This window comes from Lissotriton vulgaris, chromosome 3_2 (genome assembly GCF_964263255.1).
Source record: "Lissotriton vulgaris chromosome 3_2, aLisVul1.2, whole genome shotgun sequence".
NCBI lineage: Eukaryota > Metazoa > Chordata > Amphibia > Caudata > Salamandridae > Lissotriton > Lissotriton vulgaris.
This window is the reverse complement of record NC_141690.1, coordinates 90,609,131-90,631,760: the sequence shown is the minus strand read 5'-3', so window position 1 is coordinate 90,631,760 and position 22,630 is coordinate 90,609,131. Positions and strand designations below refer to the sequence as shown.

Below are 22,630 nucleotides of genomic sequence, written 5' to 3'. Positions count from 1 at the left end.
CTCTACGCCGGAATAAACCAAAACCTCACCCGCAAGCTACAGAACATCCAGAAAGCTGCTGCAAGACTGGTCCTCAACCTGCCAAGACACTGCCACATCTCCCAGCACCTGTGCACACTCCACTGGCACCCCATCAAAGCTAGAGTCACCTTCAGGATGCTCACTCATGCCTACAAGGCCCTCTACAACACCGGACCAGCATACCTGAACAGCAGACTTAAATTCCACGCACCCCAGAGGACCCTACAATCTGCCCAGCTCTCCTACGCTGTGGTCCCCCACACCCGAAAGACCAGATCAGGAGGCTGCTCGTTCTCCTTCCTCGTGACCCGAGCCCGAAACACCCTGTCGCTCCACCTCAGACAGACAACATCGCTCCCCATCTTCGCAAGAAACCTCAAAACCTGGCTCTTCGACAGACCCTCCTTGATGGACTGGAGCCTGCTAATCCCCTCCCCCCAGTGCCTTGAGACCCTTACAGGTGAATAGTCGCACTTAATAAACGCCTGATTGATTGATTGATTTGTTGTTAATGTATCCATACATTCTTGAAAAGTAAAAGCAGGTACGTCAATTCAGAGTAGCACAAATGGTGTAACATTAACACAATGTGGTGAAATGTGGGCTATTTAATTGTTCTGCTATTTGTGATGGGATATACAGATAGTTTCCTTTCTACTGTTTAACTGCATGTAGCTTTTATGTTCTGTTTGATTGTATGAGAAAACACTTTGGACTGTTACTTGACAAAAAACATATATATTGTTCAGAAAACGAAAACAGCATGCTCTCGAGGGTACACACGTGGCCAGCCATTTGTTGGATCCTATTTTCTCCAACCTTAGTCCTTTAATTATCCACTCGCCGATCCCTCAGGCCTGGACTGACCACTTTTTGGTTTCATTTGCTCTGCAGCTGTAGGGCAAAGTTGATGCGATCTGCCCAGCCCAAGTTCTCAAACGCCCATGGCACAAGTAAGACTCTGAACTTTTCTCTGCCTGGCTAGCTGAGCATAGGCCTCAGCTACCACCAGATGTGGATGCAGCAAATTTGTGTTTCCAAGAATGGCTGACTGCTGGCCTAGATAGCTGCATCCCGGCCAAACTGGGGAAAAAAGGGGCTAGGGCCTTCCAATCCGTGGTTCAATGAGTCGCTAATTTTAGCAAAGAAGGGCTGCAAGCAGTTAGAGTGCGCCTCGCAACGCTCTTACGATGCGCCCGCAAAGTTAGAATATCGGGCGGCTGTTAAGCAATACCACAAGTGCATTCGGAGAGCACTTGCGGTGTTTGTGGCCAACAAAATCCTAGCCAGCTCAAATCCTGCTTAAAGGCATGAAGAGCGCGGGTGCTACTTGGGTTTCTCCCATCGCCTCTAACCATCAGTGCGACGAGCTTGCGCAGTACTTTGTTAACAAAGTTGAACAGATCTACCTGCGCCTACCAATGGCGGCCTTCCCTATGGAGGGGGCGGCGCAAGAAATGGGGGATAACGTGGGGGGTAACAGCTTGTCATCGTTCCCGCTCTTGACACCCTTGGAATTTGAGGTCCTGTGTCTAAAAATTAAATCAGGCTCCCCGGCTGATCCTGTATCACCTGCCCTATATCGCCAATTTCCCTCACTGATCTCTCCTGTGAGTTTAGATTTGGCCAACTTGTCTTTGAGGTCAGCATCAGTACCTCGGGCGTGGAAACAATCTAAAGTTATCCCATTGCTAAAAAACTTTCTCTGGATCCGGTCGAACCTAGAACTATCTGCCCATCTCCCAGCTGCCTTTTCTGGCCAAGTTGGTGGAATTACATGTGAATTCTTTTCTGTCCAAATTCATTGAGTAGAAGGTTATTTTTGATCCATCACAACACGGTTTCCGACCTCTGCATAGTACAGAGTCCGCGTTATTGGTAGTATCAGAAGCCATTCGGGGCAGTTTCGATGTAGGGGACTCTGCAGCCTTGGTCCTTTTTTACTTAAGTGCCACATTCAATACTGTCTCCCATGAGATACTTCTTAAACGCCTTCAGGAAGTTGGGATCAGGGATGTGGCCTTGGACTGGATTCGGTCTTCTTTTAGAGGAAAGGTCCTTCCAGGTTTTAGTACCACCCTTTAACTCTTAGGAGTTTGCTTTGCATCAGGGGGTGCCGCTGGGCTCTACATTAAGTCCACTCTTGTTCAACCTGTATGTTAGACCCGTGGCAAAGGGCAGGGGGCTGTCCTTGGTGTCGTACACCGACGACACCCAATTGGTGATTGCTTTTTCGAAGAAATGCAATACAAATTTGGGCAGGTTCAAGGAGGATCTCCTGGCCGTGTCCGTCTGGATGGCGGCAAACTGTTTACAGTTAAATGCCAGTAAGTAAGAGATTTTGCTGTTCGGTAAGGACTGGGAGTCATGGTCTGGGGAGTGCTGGCCGGATCGCCTCAAACCCGCCCCACTCCCCAAGGTGGTTGTGAAGAACTTGGGTGTGTAGTTTGATAATGGCCTGACTTTCGACAAACAAATGAAAGCTGTCGCAGGTGTCTGCTTCAGGCTTTTGCGAGGCCTAAGACCGTTGCTGGGTTTCTTCCCTCCTAAGATGCGCCAGACCATTGTCCAGGCGTCCATTCTGTCCAGACTGGACTATGGTAATTCCCTCTCTTTGGGCGCAAATAAGGCGAGCATCAAGCGCCTACAGAGGATCCAGAACGCGGCGGCGCGGCTTCTGGTCGCTTTGCCTAGATCTTGTTTGGTGGCGCATGTGCTCCCTAAACTCCACTGGCTGCCTGTTGAAAAGCGCATTCAGTTTAAGGCGCTGTTTATTTCACATAAGATCTTGACATACCAGGCCCCAGCAGGGCTACTTCATTTGCTGGAGCCCCATCTGCCTGGGCGTGCGTTGAGATCTCTTGATCTTGCGCTGGTCCGTGTCCCTCGAGTCTGGAGAGCGGTGCCGGGAGACGCTCTTTCTGCTATTTGGCCGCAAAACTTTGGAACTTGCTCCCGGCTCCCATTAGAGCCACTCCGAGCAATCTGACGTTTCGAAAAGCCTTAAAGACCTGGCTTTTCCCTACTCTTGCTGTTAATCTCTATGTTGCTCCTGTCTCCTGTCTCTGGTTGCACTGGGACGCCTCGTCGCTGAGGCAGTCATGCGCATTACAAATCCGAAAAAAATAAACAAAATATGTACTACAGACTAAATCTGTTGAACTATTTTCATTTGAAATATCTAGACGGAGTGAAAGAGTTTACAAATGTACTTACCATTTGATTATTTTTTTCTTATCACACACCAAACTGAACTTGAGTTGTGATTTCAGATGTAACTGTATGTATTTTATATATACAAATGTCCTTATTCCAATAATTCTTTGATCCAAATGAAATATTATTCTTAATTATGATGGTCTTTTTCGGTTGTATGATGTTACAACGCATTCTGTTGTTACGAATGCCTTTTCCACGCATGCGTTACAACGGAATGCCTTTCCTACCCATAACCTTTACCACGAATATTCCTTTACCACGCATACTTTTTCAACGATTTTCGTTGTAAATTTATGCATGGTAAGGGCATACTCTTGGTAAAGGTTATTCCCCCACCCCTAAACCCTTCTTATGAATACCCTTCCCCTGTCCTTAAATCTAATATTCCCCTTACCTCTCCTCGTCTGCTCTTCTAAATGTTCTTCTTGTTGACATCACACGTCGTTAAGAGGAAACGGAAGTGTATTTCCATTCCCTCTAACAACACTGATTGCCTCCACATATAAATAGCAACAGGTGCGTTTTTTTTTAGGGGGGGGGACCCCCCCAAACTCCCTTTTTAGGTCTATTGCTGTTGAAATGCCTCCCAAGGGAGATAGACCGCGGCACGCGCAGATTGTGGTCTTTGGACCCGCTTCTAAAGAGTTGCGCTTGTGCAGACGCGTTTTACATACACACACAGCCCGCTTTCACTTAGCTAGCATGAACTAACGCTGTGCGCACACACACAGCCACCCCCCCTTCCTTGAACACACACACTGACGCACACGCACACATACACACACGCACAGTGCCCCCGCCCCACTCACCGCATCGGCGGCCACCGCCACTTCTGACTTCTGCCATTGCGGGGCTCTCCCTCTGGCAGGGGAGCCCCGCGTCCGTTTTGCTTCTCTGGGCCAGTCACTCCGTGGCGCGGGCTTCCAATAGAAAACGGAAGTCCCGCCCCACGACAGTCTTAACGCACCCGAACTTCAGGCTGCACATCCCGACATCAGCTGCGCTGTGGCCAAAAGGTAAGTTTACTGAGCCAAGAAATCGTTTTTATTTTGTTGGAGACAGAGGGAAGTGTAGAACGACCTCGTTTTGAAGTATTCGCTCTTCTGGTGCAACCCCACTCGTTTTTTGGATTTTTGTGCTTTTTAGTGGAGCTGCGCGGAATGTGGTTCAAATAAAGCAGATGGCTCTTTTACAGGCGGAGATCTTCCCATGCATGGCAAGACAGCCAAACCCTTTTCATGGCATAATAATTTGGAGTGTTAACGTGTTAACGTGTCTTTCACATTTGAAGTCGCCATATGAAGCTGGTGCACACCCGCCCGTCGGCTGTCAGGGTTCAGCTGCTTTGAGAAGTTTTTAGTGACTGCATGATGGATTTTGATTGTTTAACGCCTCTTTAACGTTTAACACTGACTTTGCCTTTCAAGACCAGCACCGTGATTTTTTTTACTCTGGGGGAACTGTGTGTTTTTTTTTTTTTTTTTCATCCTGAAAATAATTCGGAATCTATTTTTTTTTAACAGTTTAAGCCCAGCTAAATCTATGTAATATTGAAATAATAATAAATGTTAAATTGTGTTAGCATTATTTATGGCTTTTAGCATTTCTTTAATGTGGCGTTACTGTCCTCTGTCAGTGCGATGGTGTTGGACTGCTACTCATTTTCAGGATTAGTGAGTAAGTAATGACTTGGTTGGTCTGGCACCTACAGGTGACCTTAGTTATAATTTTACTAAATTCTCTTGCCCCAATGCTGGGGTCCTCTCCCACTGGTTTTAGAAGAACTGCTATATCCTGATAACATTGAATACCCTTCTAGGCGAATCCTAATGCATAGTTCAAAACTTGTATATTACAACTAAAGGTTAGTTTTTCTGCCTCCAACTCCCACCCTCAAATTTTAAGTCCGATGGGCAAAGTTGCAACGTGGGCTGTTGAATCTCTGTCTGGTTGTGTTTTTTTTTTTGCTTGGCTGAGCAAATCAGGCAACAAATACAATGAAGGGATCGCATTAACCACTGTTAGCCCCTGTACCATTCTTTCTGGGTGCACAAAGTCAATTCGATGAGTTCTACAGCCAAGACTGAAAATTAGGACTGTTGTATCTTTGGATAAGAAGCGCTTCACTAACGCACGCATTTTGCAAGTTTTTTGCTAGATCCTTGGAGTATGTGAGATCTAAGATCTCACAGGCTGGGTAGAGCAATTGTGCAGTCTCCTATTAATCCGAATCTTCCAAAATAGTGATCGTCTTGTAGGCCAGGATATTTTCAACATAGGGTTTCTCTGGAAGAAATCAAATCCTTTCCGGTATTGCACATTGATCACAGTATTTAGTAATGGTTCTTGTGGTGTGTAAAGATTTTCCATGTGAGATTCTGATCATAAAACCTAACCTCAGAGGCAGGCGTCACTAAACCGGCTGTTCTCGCCCTCACTCACCCTCTCACCCACCATCTCACCCTCACACACCCTTTCACCATCACACACCCCCTCACCCTCAAACCCCCTCACCCTCACACACCCCCTCACCCCCCCTCACACTCACACCCCCTCACCCTCAGACCCGCTCACACACCCGCTCACACTGCCTCACCCTCACTCTCACACCCCTTCACTCTCACTCACCCTCACACCCCTCACACCCCTCAAACCCCTCACACACCCTCACACCCCTCACCTTCACACACCCTCACCTTCACACACCCTCACCTTCACACACCCTCACCTTCACACTCCCTCAAACCCCCTCACACCCCCACTCACCCTCACACCCCTCACACACCCTCACCCTGACACACCCTCACACGCCCTCTCACCCTCACATGCCCTCTCACCCTCACACGCCCTCTCACCCTCACACCCTCACACACCCTCTCACCCCATCACCCTCACACCTCCTCATCCTCACACCTCCTCACCCTCACACACCCCCTCTCACCCTCACACACCCTCTCACCCTCACACACCCTCTCACCCTCACACACCCTCACACACCCTCACTCACCCTCTCACCCTCACTCACCCATTCACCCTCACTCACCCATTTACCCTCACACACCCTCTCATCCTCACACACCCTCTCACCCTAACACACCCCCTCACCCTCACCCCCTCACCCCCACACACCCTCACCCTCACACACCCTCTCACCCTCACCCACCCATTCACCCTCACACACCCATTCACCCTCACACACCCTCTCACCCTAACACACCCCCTCACCCTCCCTTTCTCACACCCTCACCCACCCACCCTCACCCCCTCACCCACCCACCCTCACTCACCCTCACACCCCCTCACTCTCACACACCCTCACTCTCACACCCCCTCACTCTCACACCCCCTCACTCTCACACCCCCTCACTCACCTCACCTTCACACACCCTCACCCACACACACGCTCGCATACCGTCACCCCCACTCACCCTCACACCCCCACTCACCCTCACACCCCCACTCACCCTCACACCCCCACTCACCCTCACAGCCCCACTCACCATCACACCCCCACTCACCCTCACACCCCCACTCACCCTCACACCCCCACTCACCCTCACACTCCCACTCACCCTCACACCACACTCACCCTCACACCCCCTCACCCTCACACACACACACCCTCACCCACCGTCACACTCCTCACACCCTCACCCACCCTCTCACCCTCTTACCCTCACTCACCCTCTTACCCTCACTCACCCTCTTACCCTCACTCACCCTCTTACCCTCACTCACCCTCTCACCCTCACTCACCCTCTCACCCTCACTCACCCTCTCACCCTCACTCACCCTCACTCACCCTCTCACCCTCACTCACCCTCACTCACCCTCTCACCCTCACTCACCCTCTCACCCTCACTCACCCTCACTCACCCTCACTCACCCTCACTCACCCTCACTCACCCTCACTCACCCTCACTCACCCTCACTCACCCTCACTCACCCTCACTCACCCTCACTCACCCTCACTCACCCTCACTCACCCTCACTCACCCTCACTCACCCTCACTCACCCTCTCACCCTCACTCACCCTCTCACCCTCACCCTCTTACCCTCACTCACCCTCTTACCCTCACTCACCCTCTCACCCTCACTCACCCTCTCACCCTCACTCACCCTCTATCTTGTCTATCGCCCTCACTCTATCACTCAGCATCACTCGTCCTCACCACAACATCACTCAGCGTCACCACAGCATCAATCTGTGCAGCCATTCAACAACTGGTTCAAATATGTTTTCTCAATGTTTCAAACTTTATTACAAATGTTACAAAAATATGTTAATATTTCACTTCTGTTCTTGGATTTTCGCCACAATAAAATACACTGAACATAATCTTCACAAAAGTTATTTACAAAAGTTTAAGCTATTGCCATTATAAATTATAATAACTTTTATTTAAGTATTTATTATTAAAAAAAATTAAAAGCCATTGTTATTTGTAATATCAATACTTCTACGTCACGTAAATACAACACATATTGCATTACAAATGCTATAGGTGTCACATTTGCAAAAGGTAAAACTATTGGCATTGTAAATGACAAAGCTATTAATTTCGCTCAAACTTTCCTAATGCGAGACCTATTGCATTGCAAATGCTTGTATTTTTTTACTTCTAATCCTTCATTTGTGTGTGTGGGGCGTTGTGTGTGTTGGGCTGTGTGGGGGGCTCTCTGTGTGTGTGTGTGTGGGGGGGGCTCTGTGTGCGTGTGTGTGTGTGTGTGTGTCAGGGGCTCTGTGTGTGTGTGGCGGGCTCTCTCTGTGTGTGCTTGTGTGTGTGTGTGGGGCTTTCTCTGTGTGTCTGGCTCTCTGTGTGTGAGTGTGTGTGTGGGGCTCTGTTTGTGTGTGTGTGGGGCTCTCTGTGTGTGGGTGGGGGGGCTCTGTGTGTGTGTGTGGGGGGGGCTCTGTGTGTGTGTGTGGCTCTCGGTGTGTGTGGGGCTTTCTGTGTGTGGCTCTGTGTCTGCGAATACTCTCTACTACTCTCTAATGCTCACCTATTGTCATTGTAAATGACAATACCATTTATTTATGTTTTAAAAAAAAGAAAATGAAAAATAAAAGTCATGAGCAATGCCAATAGCTCTACCTATAATAATGCCGAGACCATTTCATTGTAAATGCTCGTTTATTTTTAGCCTTTATCACACATGCCTTTACTACGTATTTTGTAGTAAAGGTATGCGTGGTAAAGGCTACTCGTTGTAACCACGCATTCGTGCTTAAGTTATGCGTGGAAACGGCCTCGATGTAGTGGCAGTTTTCCTTCTTTTTCCTCGTTAAGACCGGTTTTCTTGGAGTTGTAGATCCCTATTTGTTTGTTTAATGAAGACCTTCCTTTATGCGTACCAGAATAATAATATTCCCTCCTTATTTCTCCTGGTGTTTTGTAAGAGATAACAAAGCATATCAGTATTTCCTGTTTGATATATGATTTCTATGTATATGTGTAATGATTTTTGTCTGCTATTGTAGTTTGCAGGTCACCAGAAAGCACCTTCTGCGTTTGCTGCGATATATTCTAAAGGGGGCATTCCTTGTAGGTGAGTGCAAATTAAGTTTTTAAAAGCATTATTGTAAGTTGAGAATCGAAGGAGTAGAATGTTTCTTTTGCTTTGACTCGGCTGAGTCTCTACTCTGTCCTGTGATTCTTTTCCTGAATGTGGTTGTTATTCAAGCTGCACCCATGGAATAACTGCCTTTCATCTGTGAAAACGGCAAGCCTACAAACTCTGTTTTCAGCTTGTCTAAAGTCATAGAACATTGTCTGCAGCTGTAGGGGGCCTAATTTAAATTATGGTGGAATACCCACTATAAAGCTGGTGGCTCAGGCGGTCAAGCAATGAGCGCAAGCCTTGTTTAAAGCTTCCTTCCCACACCCGGAGTGTTGATAAACCCTAAAAGGGGGTTTAATTTGAAAAACAAATATCCCCAATGTATTTGGAGTTTTCATATGGTGGCATTGTTCTTTTTTTCCTGCCCATTCCTGCCTTACTGTGCACATGGGTCACGGACTGTAAAAAGAAAATAGCTGACATGGCGTCAAAACAAGTGTTCTAACTAAGTGTACCTGACAGAAGGCTGATATCTAATCGTAAGGCATATCGGATTAGAGCAGGACTTCTGATACCCAGTCATCGAGAATGTAGTGAACAACTTGATGCGGTTCTGCCATTGAATGCTATTCATCCCATGCTTCCCAAAAAGGCGGGGGATCCAGGGCTTTTTCATCAATCAATGTTTGATTCATGTACCTTCACCACCTAACCATACATTAAGAACAGAAGGATTTTCTTGGAAACGCACAGTTAAATTGTTTCTGCATTATAGGATCTTCATTGACATCATAAACGTTACAATATTTCCTATTTATCCATTTAACAGTTAGTGCAGGGTGCCGTCCGTTGTCCATATGAGATCAAGCATGCTTAAGAAACTCATCCAAGGCAGGATTTGAAACTACAAAGCTGCATTTGCAATGTGTAAAAACGTAAAATCTGCCGGTCTATCATTGAGAGAAGAGAGAAGGCTCTGCGCATTGGAATAACATAAACGATAGCTTAGATGTAGGACTGAGGTCGGCTAGGTCTCTATTGAATATGTTAGACTTAATTTAGGTTTGCCAGCTAGGTCAGAGGTCACTAGAAACTTTCTCGAATATACAGTGAGGAGTGAACTTCCCTGATTAGACAAGAAGGGATTCAGCTTCTGACAACTGCATAAACATGACAACTTTGCTCCCCCAGAATAAGGCGTATATCTCCAGAGTCGTGTGAAAACAATAGACAGCTATTTCACTCAGTCAGTTGTGCATACTTAGTTTCACCAGAGTGCAGAGAAATAGAGAGACGGGCGTTTCAATAAAAGGTGTTCTTTATTGAACAGTCTTTTTTCTCATGCAAGAGAAATGAATTGCTATGATTGGAATACTTGTTATAAAGTAAAGCGTGTACAGTAAAATGAGTATTATAAAATAATACTGTAAAAGCATTGATATGGTTTCTGAACCATATGATACTTAAAAGGTATAAAATATATACAGTTATATACATAGATAAAAGCTTGACTAAACGTACTAAACTGGTGCTTCTAAATACGCCTACCCCGGTGTACCTAACGTAAGCTTAGTACGTGGGAAGGAGTAGATGGGCTGCAGTTTAAGTTAAGTTTAGTTTGTTGCCAAGTATCGGACCCAAGAATTCTCTAAGGATCTAATCATATCCGTTCCTTGGTTTCTAGAATGGAGGAGGTCTTGTATCTCGCTCTCAGGATTCGATCTCCCAGTATCCCGCGAGGGAGACTGGAAACACCGGAGCTGGATTTTCTCGGCAGGAGAAAAAGACAGCGCCTTTCTCAGTGCGTCAGATGAGAGGGACGGCTTCCTTCGGCACTCTCATCAGCTGGGCTTCGGATAAGTAGATAGCCGTTCTGCTCCACACCACCGTGTGTTGCTTAAGGCAAACGCTGGTATATTTATACCTGGAAGGTGCTGTGTTTGACGTAAGGTTTGGACATAAGACGTCAATTAAAGATGTCACTAAGAACTGACCGTTCTTTCAGTGCATGTAGGAGTTCTAATGACAAATCAAAACAAAGGCACGTGGACTTCCCAGGTTGCTGAAGGTTTGGTATGTTGTAAGAACTCGTTGTGCTTTCTAGGAGTTTAAGGAAGTAGCCTCGCCGCATTTGGTTTGCAGTGGGTTATTAATAAATGTGAGATATTTTAATTAGGGTCCTAGATAAAACACAACAGGATGTGTTGCAACACTATTGTAGCCCTATGTTTTTGTCTTGTTCATCGTCCAATTAGATTCCATTTTTGTGTCTGGTTTGTGCTTCCTCTTTCTGTATCAGAATTCCTAGTTGGATTCCTTGCTTGGAAGACTTTTTGATGAGCTCTTTCTTATCCATGTCTTAGTAGTTTGTGCCTTAGTTTTCAACACTTGCATTCTTCATCATAATCGATCAAGAAGTCCCAATATTTCCATGTTTTTTTTGGACCTTTAGGGCTTTTTCCCCGAACTGGAACCCTGTTACTGAGACATTTGACACTTTCACATGGATATTAATTGCACAGTTGTACTGTGACTACTGGGAAGACTTACCCTTTGATTGTGCAGTCAATGAGGAAACAAGAGCGACATCATCCAGTCATTGACAGATTTGGACAACTGTAGCTCAGTAGACTTCCATTGATATGGATTCTTCTCATGACTGGGTTCAAGTGCTACAACCACTTTGTCTTGAAAAGACTGGCCTAAAACAGATCTTACTATAAGGTCTACTGATAACTCGGTAACTGGCCGAGCTGGAGACACGTAAAATAGTTGTCTATTACAATGCATGGGATTGTATTTTGCCTTCTACCTTGCACAGACCAAGCCAAGGTGGGATCTCTAAATTGCTGTCAGACTGGGTCACTCCTTTAGCTATCACCCTGCATGGATAGTTGTGCAAAGTTCGACTGTAAGAATATATTTGTATTTCCTGATTTTGAACATGCTTCTGAAGAGGCTGTTATTGATATTCAACAACGTGGTATGCGTGTATTGGCATATGTGGCACATTTTCACTGATTGGCAGCTGAGATTAGTTGGGTTTAGAGACTCAGTTTACACTATCTCATTATGGATGGATAATTAATTTTCTGAAGATCTTCATTTAGCCCTCTTAATTAAACATGGAATACAGGAGAAGCTAAGTAAAATAAAAATCTTGAGTGGGGTTTTCCAAAATCCATTCCCTTGTGTACCAGGAATGGATTCCTGGTCCCAAGAGGAACCTCTGTGTATAAAGGCAGTCTGGAGTTCTTTGGCAGAGGAGAAAAGCAATGTGAGCTAAAGGCTAGACTGTACCTTAATTGTGGGGATCTAGACAATTTATTCGTTTCTGTCCTATACTTCTTCTCTAGGAATTGAGTAACCATCAACTGAGAAAAAGAAAAAAGTGGGTGTGCAATAGCTCCCTTTCATTGGATCTTCCATCAGTTGTACCTTTTGCAGATTGTCTTGAGAGCTGAAGAAGGAAATACTATTAATGTTGCATTACTGTTGTATAGCGGAGCACGTGGAATGATTGGGCTCTTATTAATTGTGTCCCTAAAAGAGATAAAATGTACCCGAGGTAGTTTAGATTGTTTATGGTAAATCATTTGCTTTGTCGCCATTTAAATGGATGCTTCATTGCCAATACAGGTCTTTTCTGGAGACAATACAGAAGTACTTTGTTTTGATCTAATAGCCTCTCTCAGTTATGCTGTCATTTTTTTTTAATTCATTGGCTAAATAGAAGCAATCTGTACTTCAGTTGGGCTACCAGAATATTATCACCAAAGTTTTATCATGACCATTGCTATGCTTCAGGAAGTTATTTTTTATCTATTGAAGAAATTAAATATTCCTTAACTACTACAAACCTAATTGTGGCTAATCTGTCTTCAGTGCCAATTTAGCACCACGCCGATTCTCCAGGTATGGGTTGTTGGTTGACTGGGGTGTGAGCCCGGGTCAAGCAACAGCCTCAATCCCTTGCAGGGTGTACCACAAAAAAATCCCTAAATTAACCTGTACTTACACAGGAGTAGCTTGGCATGAAAAAAAGCAGGCAGGTTTAACTTGGAGGCAATCTGTAAAGAATTTATGCAGCACACAAACAGTAATAAAGTCAAAACACAGCACAAGAAAAATCCTACACCAATGTAGAATAATAGAGTTAGTTTTATTAAATTATTTGACACCAAAAAATCCAATCAATTAAACCACAGTTATGAATTTTTTAAGAGTTTAGTGAAAATAGTGCCAAAAAGTACAAAGCGCCAACTATGGATATCTAGTCACGCTGGACCCGGTCAAAGTCATAAGTTCAGGCCGATGCGAGGGAGCACAGGTCGACTATCGTCACCAGGTTAGGCCTGCTGAAGTTTTGTCGTCTCAGATCCGTTCCAAGAGTCCCACTCGTGGTGAGGAACCACCAGGAGCAGGAAATGTGTTGCAGGAGGCAGCTGGAGTAGCGCAAAGAGGAGGCATGGGGTCGCACAAGGGCTATGCTGGAGCTTTGCTTCGGGGATCCCTACGAGTGGTCAATGCTATAGCACAATGGGCCGGGCTTTCGGAGCTTCGCATTGAATCACATGTGAGCAGTGAGGTCTTGGTGTGAACAGGCCCATCCACGGTCACAAAAAGACCAAAAGGTTAAATACGGCTCTCTGAACCACACCAAGGGTCGAGACCTGAGAAGCACCACTTGAAGGTATATAACTGTCTCCTGGTGCCTTAAGGTGCTGATTGTTGGGGAGTCTTATATCCTGAGGCTCCGATCAGGATGCTGGCAGGCTAGCTCTTGGAGTCACTCTTGTAGTCCTGGGTTCAAGATGAAGTTGCTGGTCCAGTTCTTCTTCCCAGGCATGAGGGAAACCGGGTAGAAAGGTAGCCGTTCAGAACGGCAGTGGCAGTCCATTTAGCAGCACAGAGTCCTTCTTCCTGGCAGAGCATCCACACTGTACTCAAAGGTGGGTGTCTGAAGTCCAATAGTTATACACAGTTGTGCCTTTGAAGTGGGGAGAAGCTTTTAGAGGCATGCCTTTAAAGTGTACACCTGCTTAGCCTCCCCTGCCCTAGCTCTAGTCTAATTACAGGGGGTATGCAGCCCTTTGTGTAAAGACAGGACACATCCTATTTAAGTGCAAGTATTGCTGTGCCCAGCTCCTACCTCCCATCCAGGCACACCTAAGGACCTATTGTGTGTGGCTGTTTAGGAGGAATTCACAAAGCGCAACGGTCAACTACACCCAATCAGCTGACCCAGAGACATGCTGCAGACTCTAAATGCTAAGGCAGAAATATGAAAACTTTCTCAGTGTCATTTTTCAAATTGTAATTTAAAATTCGACTTCACCATAAATTAGGATTTTTCATTACAATTTCAAACACAGTAAACATGAAGCTTACCTGTTCCCATATAGAAATTACAGCCTATTAAATGTAATAAGGTAAGTCCAATGTTATCCCATGGGAGAGGTAGCCCCTCCAGTAGTGATAAACGAGTTTAAGAGTTTTTCATTATCTGTACATGTTAAACTTAAAAGTACATGTCCAGTGTTTTAAATACATTGTATCCTACCCTCTGGGCTGTCCAGGGCATAACCTAGGCATGGCTTATATGTATTAAAGGAAGGTTTGGGCCTTGCAAAAGGTTTATTTTGCCAGGTCAACATGACAGTTTGAAACTGACCACACAGGTTCTACAGTGGCAACCAAGACATGTTTACCAGTCCTGAGCCATGTTTTCAGGGCTACTTAAGTGGAAGGCACAACCAGTGCTGCAGGCCTGCTAGTAGCATTTAATTATCGGACCCGGGGTGCATGCAGTACACATTACTAGGCCTTGCACGTAAATTAAGTATGCCAATTGAGTTTAAGCCAGTTCTACCATGTTTTAAGGAAAAAGCACCAACACTTTAGCACTGGTTAGTACTAGTAAAGTACATTGAGTCCTAAGGCCAACAAAAACGAATGAATAAAAAAAATAGGTGGCGGAGGGTAAAATGTCTGGGGATGACCCTGCAGAAAGGGCAAAGTCCAACACCCTTCCTGATTGAAAATATGATTGTGCATCCCCAATTGAAGTTGATAGAGCTGTACTCTCTGGGCTCACCTTGTCACTATCCGAGAACAAGACTTACTAAGAGCTTATCTCCTGGATGGCTTTCAAAACTAGTCCAGTTGGCAGAGAGCACACTCCATAGTGTAATTAAATGAAGAACTCCAAAATGAAGATTAATATTTATTTTTATTCTTCTTCAAAAAAATAAAGGGGTCCAATGCTTTTCGTTCCTTTTAGCAATACGAAATTTCTTTAGGGCATGATATTCTGCTTTTTTTCCCAAGATAGATTCAGTAGTTAATCCTGTGATTTCACTTCCATAATAATTTATACATTCAGTCACATGATAGTGACGCCTCATGTCTGGCTTGATGTCGGTCACAGTTCAAACATGTTTGAATCTAAGGGTCATAAGGCTGACCTCCTGTTCAAGCTACAGGGGCAAGAGGCCTTTCCTGAAGATTCTCAGCTCATCACTTCCAGCTGGAACTGACCTGGCTCTCATGGTGGCCTCTACTGGAGCGAGTCCTGACACCCAAGTGCAGTTCCTGAGATGTTCTAACACTTGGGTGTGTCTGGCTGGGCTTCTCATACCACTCCTAAAAACCTGGGACTTGGAAATGTTTTGGCTCCAAAGACCTCTGGAGGACTGGGACAAACCGGTGGAGCCAATCCGACCAAGGTGCATTGCCAGATGTTCCTGGTGAAAGCAGTTTATCTGATGCTGGCCTGACCAAGAACTTTAATTTGAGGTTTCTCCACCACCAATTTTTTGCCTTTGCTGGGGGATGGTGCTGCCATGTGGATGCACAGAACTTTGTTTGCTTCCTAAACCTTGAAAAAAAAATTGTGATTTGTTTTCCTCTGGGAGATTACATTATTATGTGCATTACTGTCCTTGCAGTTGTTCCTGAATTTTGCTTTCATATAGTATATCTTGACGGTTAGTATGGTCTCAGGAAAGCACATTTCTGGACTACTTGTCAAATATGTTCCTTTTTGTTGTAAATGTAAGTTTTAATTTTAATTTTTTCCATTTGTTAGGTTGGTTCATGGCTCTGTAAAACACAAATTGCAATGGGAACGGCTTCCAGAAACGATTCCATTTGATCCTCTTCTTATAACTTTAGCTGAGGTAAATCACTGTTTTCTATTAACTGTAACACTTAATTTGTGGCAAACAAAATGTGTTTATTGCTAACGTTTTTGTGTTAAAAAAACGAGTGCTTTTTGTTACGTAGACGTTTCTGATTATTGCATTGGCTCTCCACTGTCATAGGTTCGGCTGCTGCTTTAAATGAGGCCTACATTTGCTTTTCTTATGATCAAGTCGGTTACCGACATTTATTGTTAAACAAAGTGGTGTAAAAACTTTAACAGTTTACCTTCTCTGCTCCTTTTAAGTAATGTCTGTTGGTAGCGGTTCTCCCTGAGATTGTTTCATCCTGGTGATAGTCTACTATCCACTGGGTAATAAAAATAGCTTTGTGTGTATTGCTGACTTTCTAGTCTGCTTCACAGTACAATATCTCTGGTTATTGGCATTCGATGGATAGATCTAAAGAGAAAACCTGACACACAGCAGATTCTTGAAAATACAATCCTTAATTGCTTTAGCCAAACATTTCTTGATTTAACCAAAACCTTAGGCTTGATCTCTTACTTCAGGAGAATGTGTTACTGTATAAAAGTCACTCCCCTTTCCATTGACTGACCAGGTAAGGATCACTTTTTAAAATAAAGCAGCTAATCCAGAACAGGCTGTTAGAACTAACAAGTCATGACGTAATGTCAGAATTGTCAGTTATACTTCTGGCTTACATTCCAGGTGTTAGAACAGACTATGGTATTGTCTAAGGGCGCCATTTATAGTTTAAGTGACCGACTGCCATATGGTGCAGCCAGTGAAGTCACCAACTGGGCAAATTAAGCGCATTTGTATAAGTCAGCGTCTGAAGTTTAAGCCACATTTTTAAAGTTCAACTGTCACAGCCTCTCCATAATCAGTGGACAGGCTTATGTGAATAAATGCCTAAAAAGCGTGGACCTAGCTGAAAAGCAACAGAGTGTTGTAGAAACCGGTTTCAATAAGGAAAGTTGCTATCTGCTCACAGCCAAAAAATGGCAGTCATTTTGAGAGTAGTGAGACTGCAGGAGATTTTACAAAAGAGGTAGCCTTCTTCCCTGTATCGGAATGGGGAAACAAAAGAAGGGTAAGCAGAAACTCATGAATGAATGGATTGAGTCTTATACCGTGCAACTTAGCCCAAGGGCATCAAGGCGCCTAAAGATCGTACAGCTTGTGAATGTTCTAGTGCCAGACTACAGATAAGCCTCTACAAAAAGGTGCGTTTTCAGAGCTTTTCGGAAGAGTGTGATGGAGGATTGTCCTGCCAGTTCAGGGGGGAGAGAGTTCCACAGCCTAGAAGCCAGGGAGAAGAAGGCTCTCCCTCCCCACCTTACTTTAAAAACCGAGGAACTGACAGAAGGTTTTTATTGGAAGAGCGGAGGGCTCTACAGGGAGAGTAAGGGTGTAGAAGGGCCCTAATGCCCTCCGAACCTGAGCCATATAAGGCCCCATGGGCAAGACAAAGGATCTTAAACGAGATCCTGGACTGAATGGGTAACCAGTGCAGGCTCTTCCTAGCTACAGAGGCTGAAGAAAGTCTCGGGAGGTTAAGAACCAGCCTGGCTGCCGTATTTTGCACTATCTGTAAGTGCTGAAGAATGCTCTTATTGATAACTGAATAAAGTGCATTACAGTAGTCTAATCTCGAGGAGACGAGAGCCACAGTGACCTGCTTCGGCGCTTCGGGAGAGAGGAAGTGTGCAATCTTTCTCAAAACCCTGATGATCCCACATCAGGTGGAAACAGTCCTACTGACCTGACGGTCAAAGGAGAGCGTGAAATCGATCAGTACACCCAGATTCCTGGCAAATTGAAAAGGAAGAGGACACGCCCCATGGGACGGCGGCCACCAGTCACTCGACCAGATATCCCGGTTACCCCCGAAGATCAGGACCTCTGTCTTCTCTCCGTTTAACTTCAGGAAGTTCTGGATCACCCATAAGGAGACTGCTTCCATGCAGTTCCTGAAGTTAGAAGCGGAGAGGCTGACCGATTGAGAGAGCGAAACCATGATTTGGGTGTCGTCAGCATATGACAACACCTCTAGGCCAAAGGATCGTACTAACCTGGATAGTGGGGCCACATAGATGTTAAAAAGTGTGGGGCTCAGAGAAGATCCCTGAGGAACCCCACACTGCACAGGTTTAGAGGGAGAGAGGAGTTCGCCCAGCTTTACCCTCTGTTCTCTTTGGTTAAGGAAAGAGGTTAGGAGGTTCAAGGCTGAGCCGCCAACTCCAATCTCCTGAAGGCGGGCAATCAAGATGGAGGGAGACAGGGTGTCGAATGCCGCCGTGAGGTTGAGCAGGACCACAAGGGTAGTCTGGCCCATGTCGACCTTCGATCGGATGTTGTTAATGACCACGGCGAGGGCGGACTCCGTGCTATGGGCTCTCCGAAAACCATGTTGAGAAGAGTCCAACAAACTAGTGTCATCCAGGAAGGCGCTTAAATGATGGTTAAGGTGGGACTCAAGAATTTTAGCTGGGGCGGGTAACAGAGAAATTGGGCGGGAGTTCTTCATCACCCCAGGATCCAGAGTGGCCTTTTTCAGGAGGGGTTTAACAACTGCCATTTTCCACGAGAGGGAAACATTTCCTTCCATAATCACTAGATTCAACACCTCTTAAAGGGGAGGGATGACCACCTCCCTGCATTCCTTGAGGATCTTAAGAGGGCAGGGATCCAGAGGGGAACCAGATTTCGTTTTATCAAGGAGCAGGGTAAGCGATTCAGGGGTAAGGGGGGAAAGTTAAAGAGGCTGGGGCGGGGTTCACTCGCCCGACACTCAGGCAGGAAAGAGGTAGGAGGGTAGGAGACACCTGATTCAAGGTTAAGGGATTCAAGAGACTTATAAATATCTGCTATTTTAGTATGGAAGAAAGTGGAGATCTTATCACACAACTTCTGAGATCCCACTATGGGGTCCGGTGTCTGAGGGTTAGAGAGGGTGTCAATGATCTTGAACAAGTCTCGGGGGGAGTTTAGCGAGGACGTCAGGCTAACAAAATGAGCCTTTTTTTCCTCAATTATAGCCAATTTGTATTCTATAAGGAGGCATTTGTGCACTTTTCTCACCTTGGGGTCAAGGTGGGCCGGCCAGCGTCTCTCCTGTTTTCAGCGACACTGCCTTAACCCCTTCCATGCTCATGACGGAACGGTTCCGTCATAAGCATAAGGTGGCCTGTGCTTATGACGGAACCGTTCCGTCATGGTTCCATAGGCCCAATGGAACGTTCAGCACCGGGAAAAAATTTCGTGCAGCACAGAAGGGGTTAACAGCCTGAGCGAGTCAGAGAACCAGGGTGCGGAAGGTCTCTTTCTGGCCGAGTAGTGATGTTTAGCAGGAGCCAGAATATCCACTGCCCTCGAGATGTAAATGTAAATATAAATGTGTGGGACTTGTAAAGCGCACTGTTGCCCGGGAGCGTCCTGACGCTGAAGACCGCTGGGGAACCCGTCCTGGCTTTCCCTGTGAGATGGTCCCTTCTGGGTATCTCCAAGGTGGAACCAGGCATCCCCGGCGTCTGTGGGGGGCCGTTGTAGAGATGAAGCAAGCTTAATGCCCAGAGTTGCCGAGTGTGATCCCTGGTTCGAGTAGGCACCGAGGCGAGAATTATCGAGTCCGTTGACCCTGGTTCACGACCCTGCAGCGTCTGGGATTGAACCCTGGTCCTGGGCCGTTCTCTGCTTCCGGGTCTGCCACCTCTAACCAGTGAGCCACACCACTCCACCGGTGTTGGAAAGTTCGAGGGCAGCAGCGTTAGTATCCCCCGAGATGAGGGACCTCAATCTGGACAGAAAAGGGGCAATAGTTCCTTCTTAGTTCCCATTTCCTAATTTCGGAGGTGGAGGGGAGAGAAGAAAAGGATTTTAACTCTAGCGGAACGGCCAGATGGTCTGACCACGCAAGAGGGATGGGAGGGCATATTCCTAATCTAGAATCATTGGAAAAAACTCCGTCCAACGTGTGGCCTGTTGATGGGTGGGGCTATCCACAAGTTGCATCAGGCCACACGAGGCTAAGGATTCCACCATAAAGGAAGTATCGCCGGAGTTCATATTTTCAAGGTGATAGTTAAAATCACCTAGCAAGGTAATATTGGGTCTGTCCACAAAGGATTCTAAGATCTTTTGAAGATCATGGCTAAAGACAGACCTAGGGCCAGGGGCCCTGTAGAACAGGAGGCCATAGAAGGAAACTGTAGGGGAGGAGTTAAGAGAGAAATACATCGCCTGAAAGGAGTCTGTAGGGGTGGAAAGATGTTCGGTACGACAAGTTAAGGAGTTCCTATATAAAATCCCCAAACCTCCTCCTCTTCGACCAATTCTGTCCATCCGAGATAGAGCATAGCCCTCCAGGATAGCATCAGCGAGTTCGGGACTTGAGGATTCTGACGCCCAGGTTTCCGTGATGAAGACCCAGGAGGGTATCCTAGCGGAAACAAAGTCTTTAAAGGCGATGTTGTTTTTATTTAAAGATCTTACATTAATAAGGAAACCCTCCTCAATCACCAAAGAAGTAGATTTAGGCTTCCCAGCAGTGGGCTGCATCTGTGAAGGGTTCGACGTTATGGGACAGCAATGGCTAATCATACAACTACAACTAAACTCACCTAGAAACGCCTCAGGGTGAGAGGAGTGGTGACAGGGCAATCTGGGGGGCTTCAGTGCCAATAGTTCATGGGTAGAATAGGGGGCAAACTTGAGGTTGACCAGCATCCCTGGCCCCTGGCGCGCACTCAGCGCGGACGGGCGCAGACGGGCTGGACTTAGGCACGACTTCAGCGCGCGCCCGCTGAGCGCGTCCGCTGGGCGCGGAAGGGAGCATGGAGCCTAAATAAGGCATCGCCCATGTGGAACGCAGCACGTGACCCTCGACAAGCCAATGAGGGCAGGGGCTGTAAATGTCTGCCGGCACCCTCCACAGCAAACGGGAAAGCCTGTGGTGGACCGGGGCACTTGGCGAGCTAAGAAAGTGCGAGAGCGGTGGACCTCTAACAGGTCGGGCCGTCTGAAAGTATGCAAATGAGCAAATGAGAGCGGAGATTAAGATATGGGCGAGTTTTTAAAAATTAGCAGCAACAAGGTAACAGTGAAACATATTAGTCATGTGTCGAAGTTAATAGAAATGAGGCAGTCAGGTAATTTTTAAAAAAGTAGCAGCAACAAAATGACAGCACAACATATTAATCATGCGGCAAAGTAAAAGGAAATAAAACGACAGCTTCAGTGATGAGGCATCGTAATCATGCACTCACCAACAACAAGCTCATTGTTTGTAGTCTTTTGGAAGCTTCCTGCTTGGTGGCCAGCTTTTGGCGCGACAGCAAAGGATTTATTTCAAACCTGCATTGCAGCATCTGAGGTGCTAAAAAAGCAGCTAAAGTGTATAATGTACAGGAAAAAGTGGAACTTAAAAGGCTGATATTGCAAGCTGAGGAAAAACATCCAGTCTATTTAAAGTTCCAAGAGTTTGCCCTACCCTTGATGCACTGTAAAAACAGTTACCTCACTGAGCCATTTGTTTTTTATCGCTATTGATTTAAATGCCGAATCTTACCCAGGCCGGGCAGGCTGATGGGTCATTTATCACTAAAGTGAAGATTTCCTACGTTGCAGAACAAGGACTACCACAATGTAATCTTTTTTTTCAGCGTCTTAGTGTCTAAATTAATACTCATAAACATTGTAATAGAGTTGCAAGCTAATTAATCCCACATAAGACAGCAGCAGAAAAAGAATCATTGTGTGTCATAGAAAACCCTTCTTGTTTGTCACAGTTGGCAAGATTTCATTGGGTTTCCTGGCCTATTTTGCATCAGCTTATGATTTCCAAGTTACTGTTTTGTAAATGTCAGCAGTTAAAACAGTATATGAATTCATGCTGCAGTATCTCATTTACGTCTCGTAGAGGGAGATTTAGGGTTTCCTGGTATTTGCTATTCACGAACATAAAATAAACCGAGCTCGTATCCCTCTAGACTAGAGAGTATGTTATATACACAATGTCTCCTTTGATGGGCTCCTACAGGGTGCTGCTGATCATAAGGAAACAGACACCTTGTGTTTATAAGTTAATTGGTAATATAGCTATGAAAAGTGCCCGGGTCCACGTATGCAGTAGGGAATTATTCTGAAAATTATGACTTCAATGAAGATTCGTAGGAGGTAGAACTAGGGCTACAAGTAAGTTATTTTTCTTGTGTATTATATTTTTTATTTCATTGAAACAAAAACTCCTTCAAAGATATATATTCCTGAATTTGAATATTTTAGCTAGCATTTTGTAATTCGCTCAGCATGTTGGTAGCCTGGTGTAGTGAATTAAACAAAACTGATATATTTTCCTTTATTCTATTTTTGTTTTTAATGCAATGTGTTGTGATCAGCATTTAGCTGCATGTTAAAAACTTTATTTCTAATTCAGGGGATACTCATCAATAGTCATAATCTATGAATAATCCCCGCCCATGTGCGGGGTCCCGGAGCACATAGAAAATACATATAAATATATATGCATACATATGTGAAAACCTATAATTGCAGCCTAGAACATTTCCCAACTGACAAACCTGCCGCAAAATTACATAAATTAGCATACACACAGTTGTACTCTCCCAACCCCTAAGGAAGAAATAGAGCAGTAAACATTTGC

General features: G+C 45.4%; 1 protein-coding gene across 3 annotated transcripts in view; it reads left to right on the top strand.

Moving 5' to 3' along the window:
* The window catches only part of PACRGL (parkin coregulated like), a 239,588-nt gene that overhangs the window by 105,714 nt on the left and 111,244 nt on the right, over positions 1 to 22,630 (top strand). For all 3 annotated transcript variants that reach the window (XM_086964036.1, XM_086964035.1, XM_086964037.1), the window contains exons 3-4: positions 8,721 to 8,788; positions 15,891 to 15,981. In XM_086964036.1, coding sequence (XP_086820162.1) covers positions 8,721 to 8,788; positions 15,891 to 15,981 — 159 coding nt within the window. The remainder of the gene's footprint in view (positions 1 to 8,720; positions 8,789 to 15,890; positions 15,982 to 22,630) is intronic.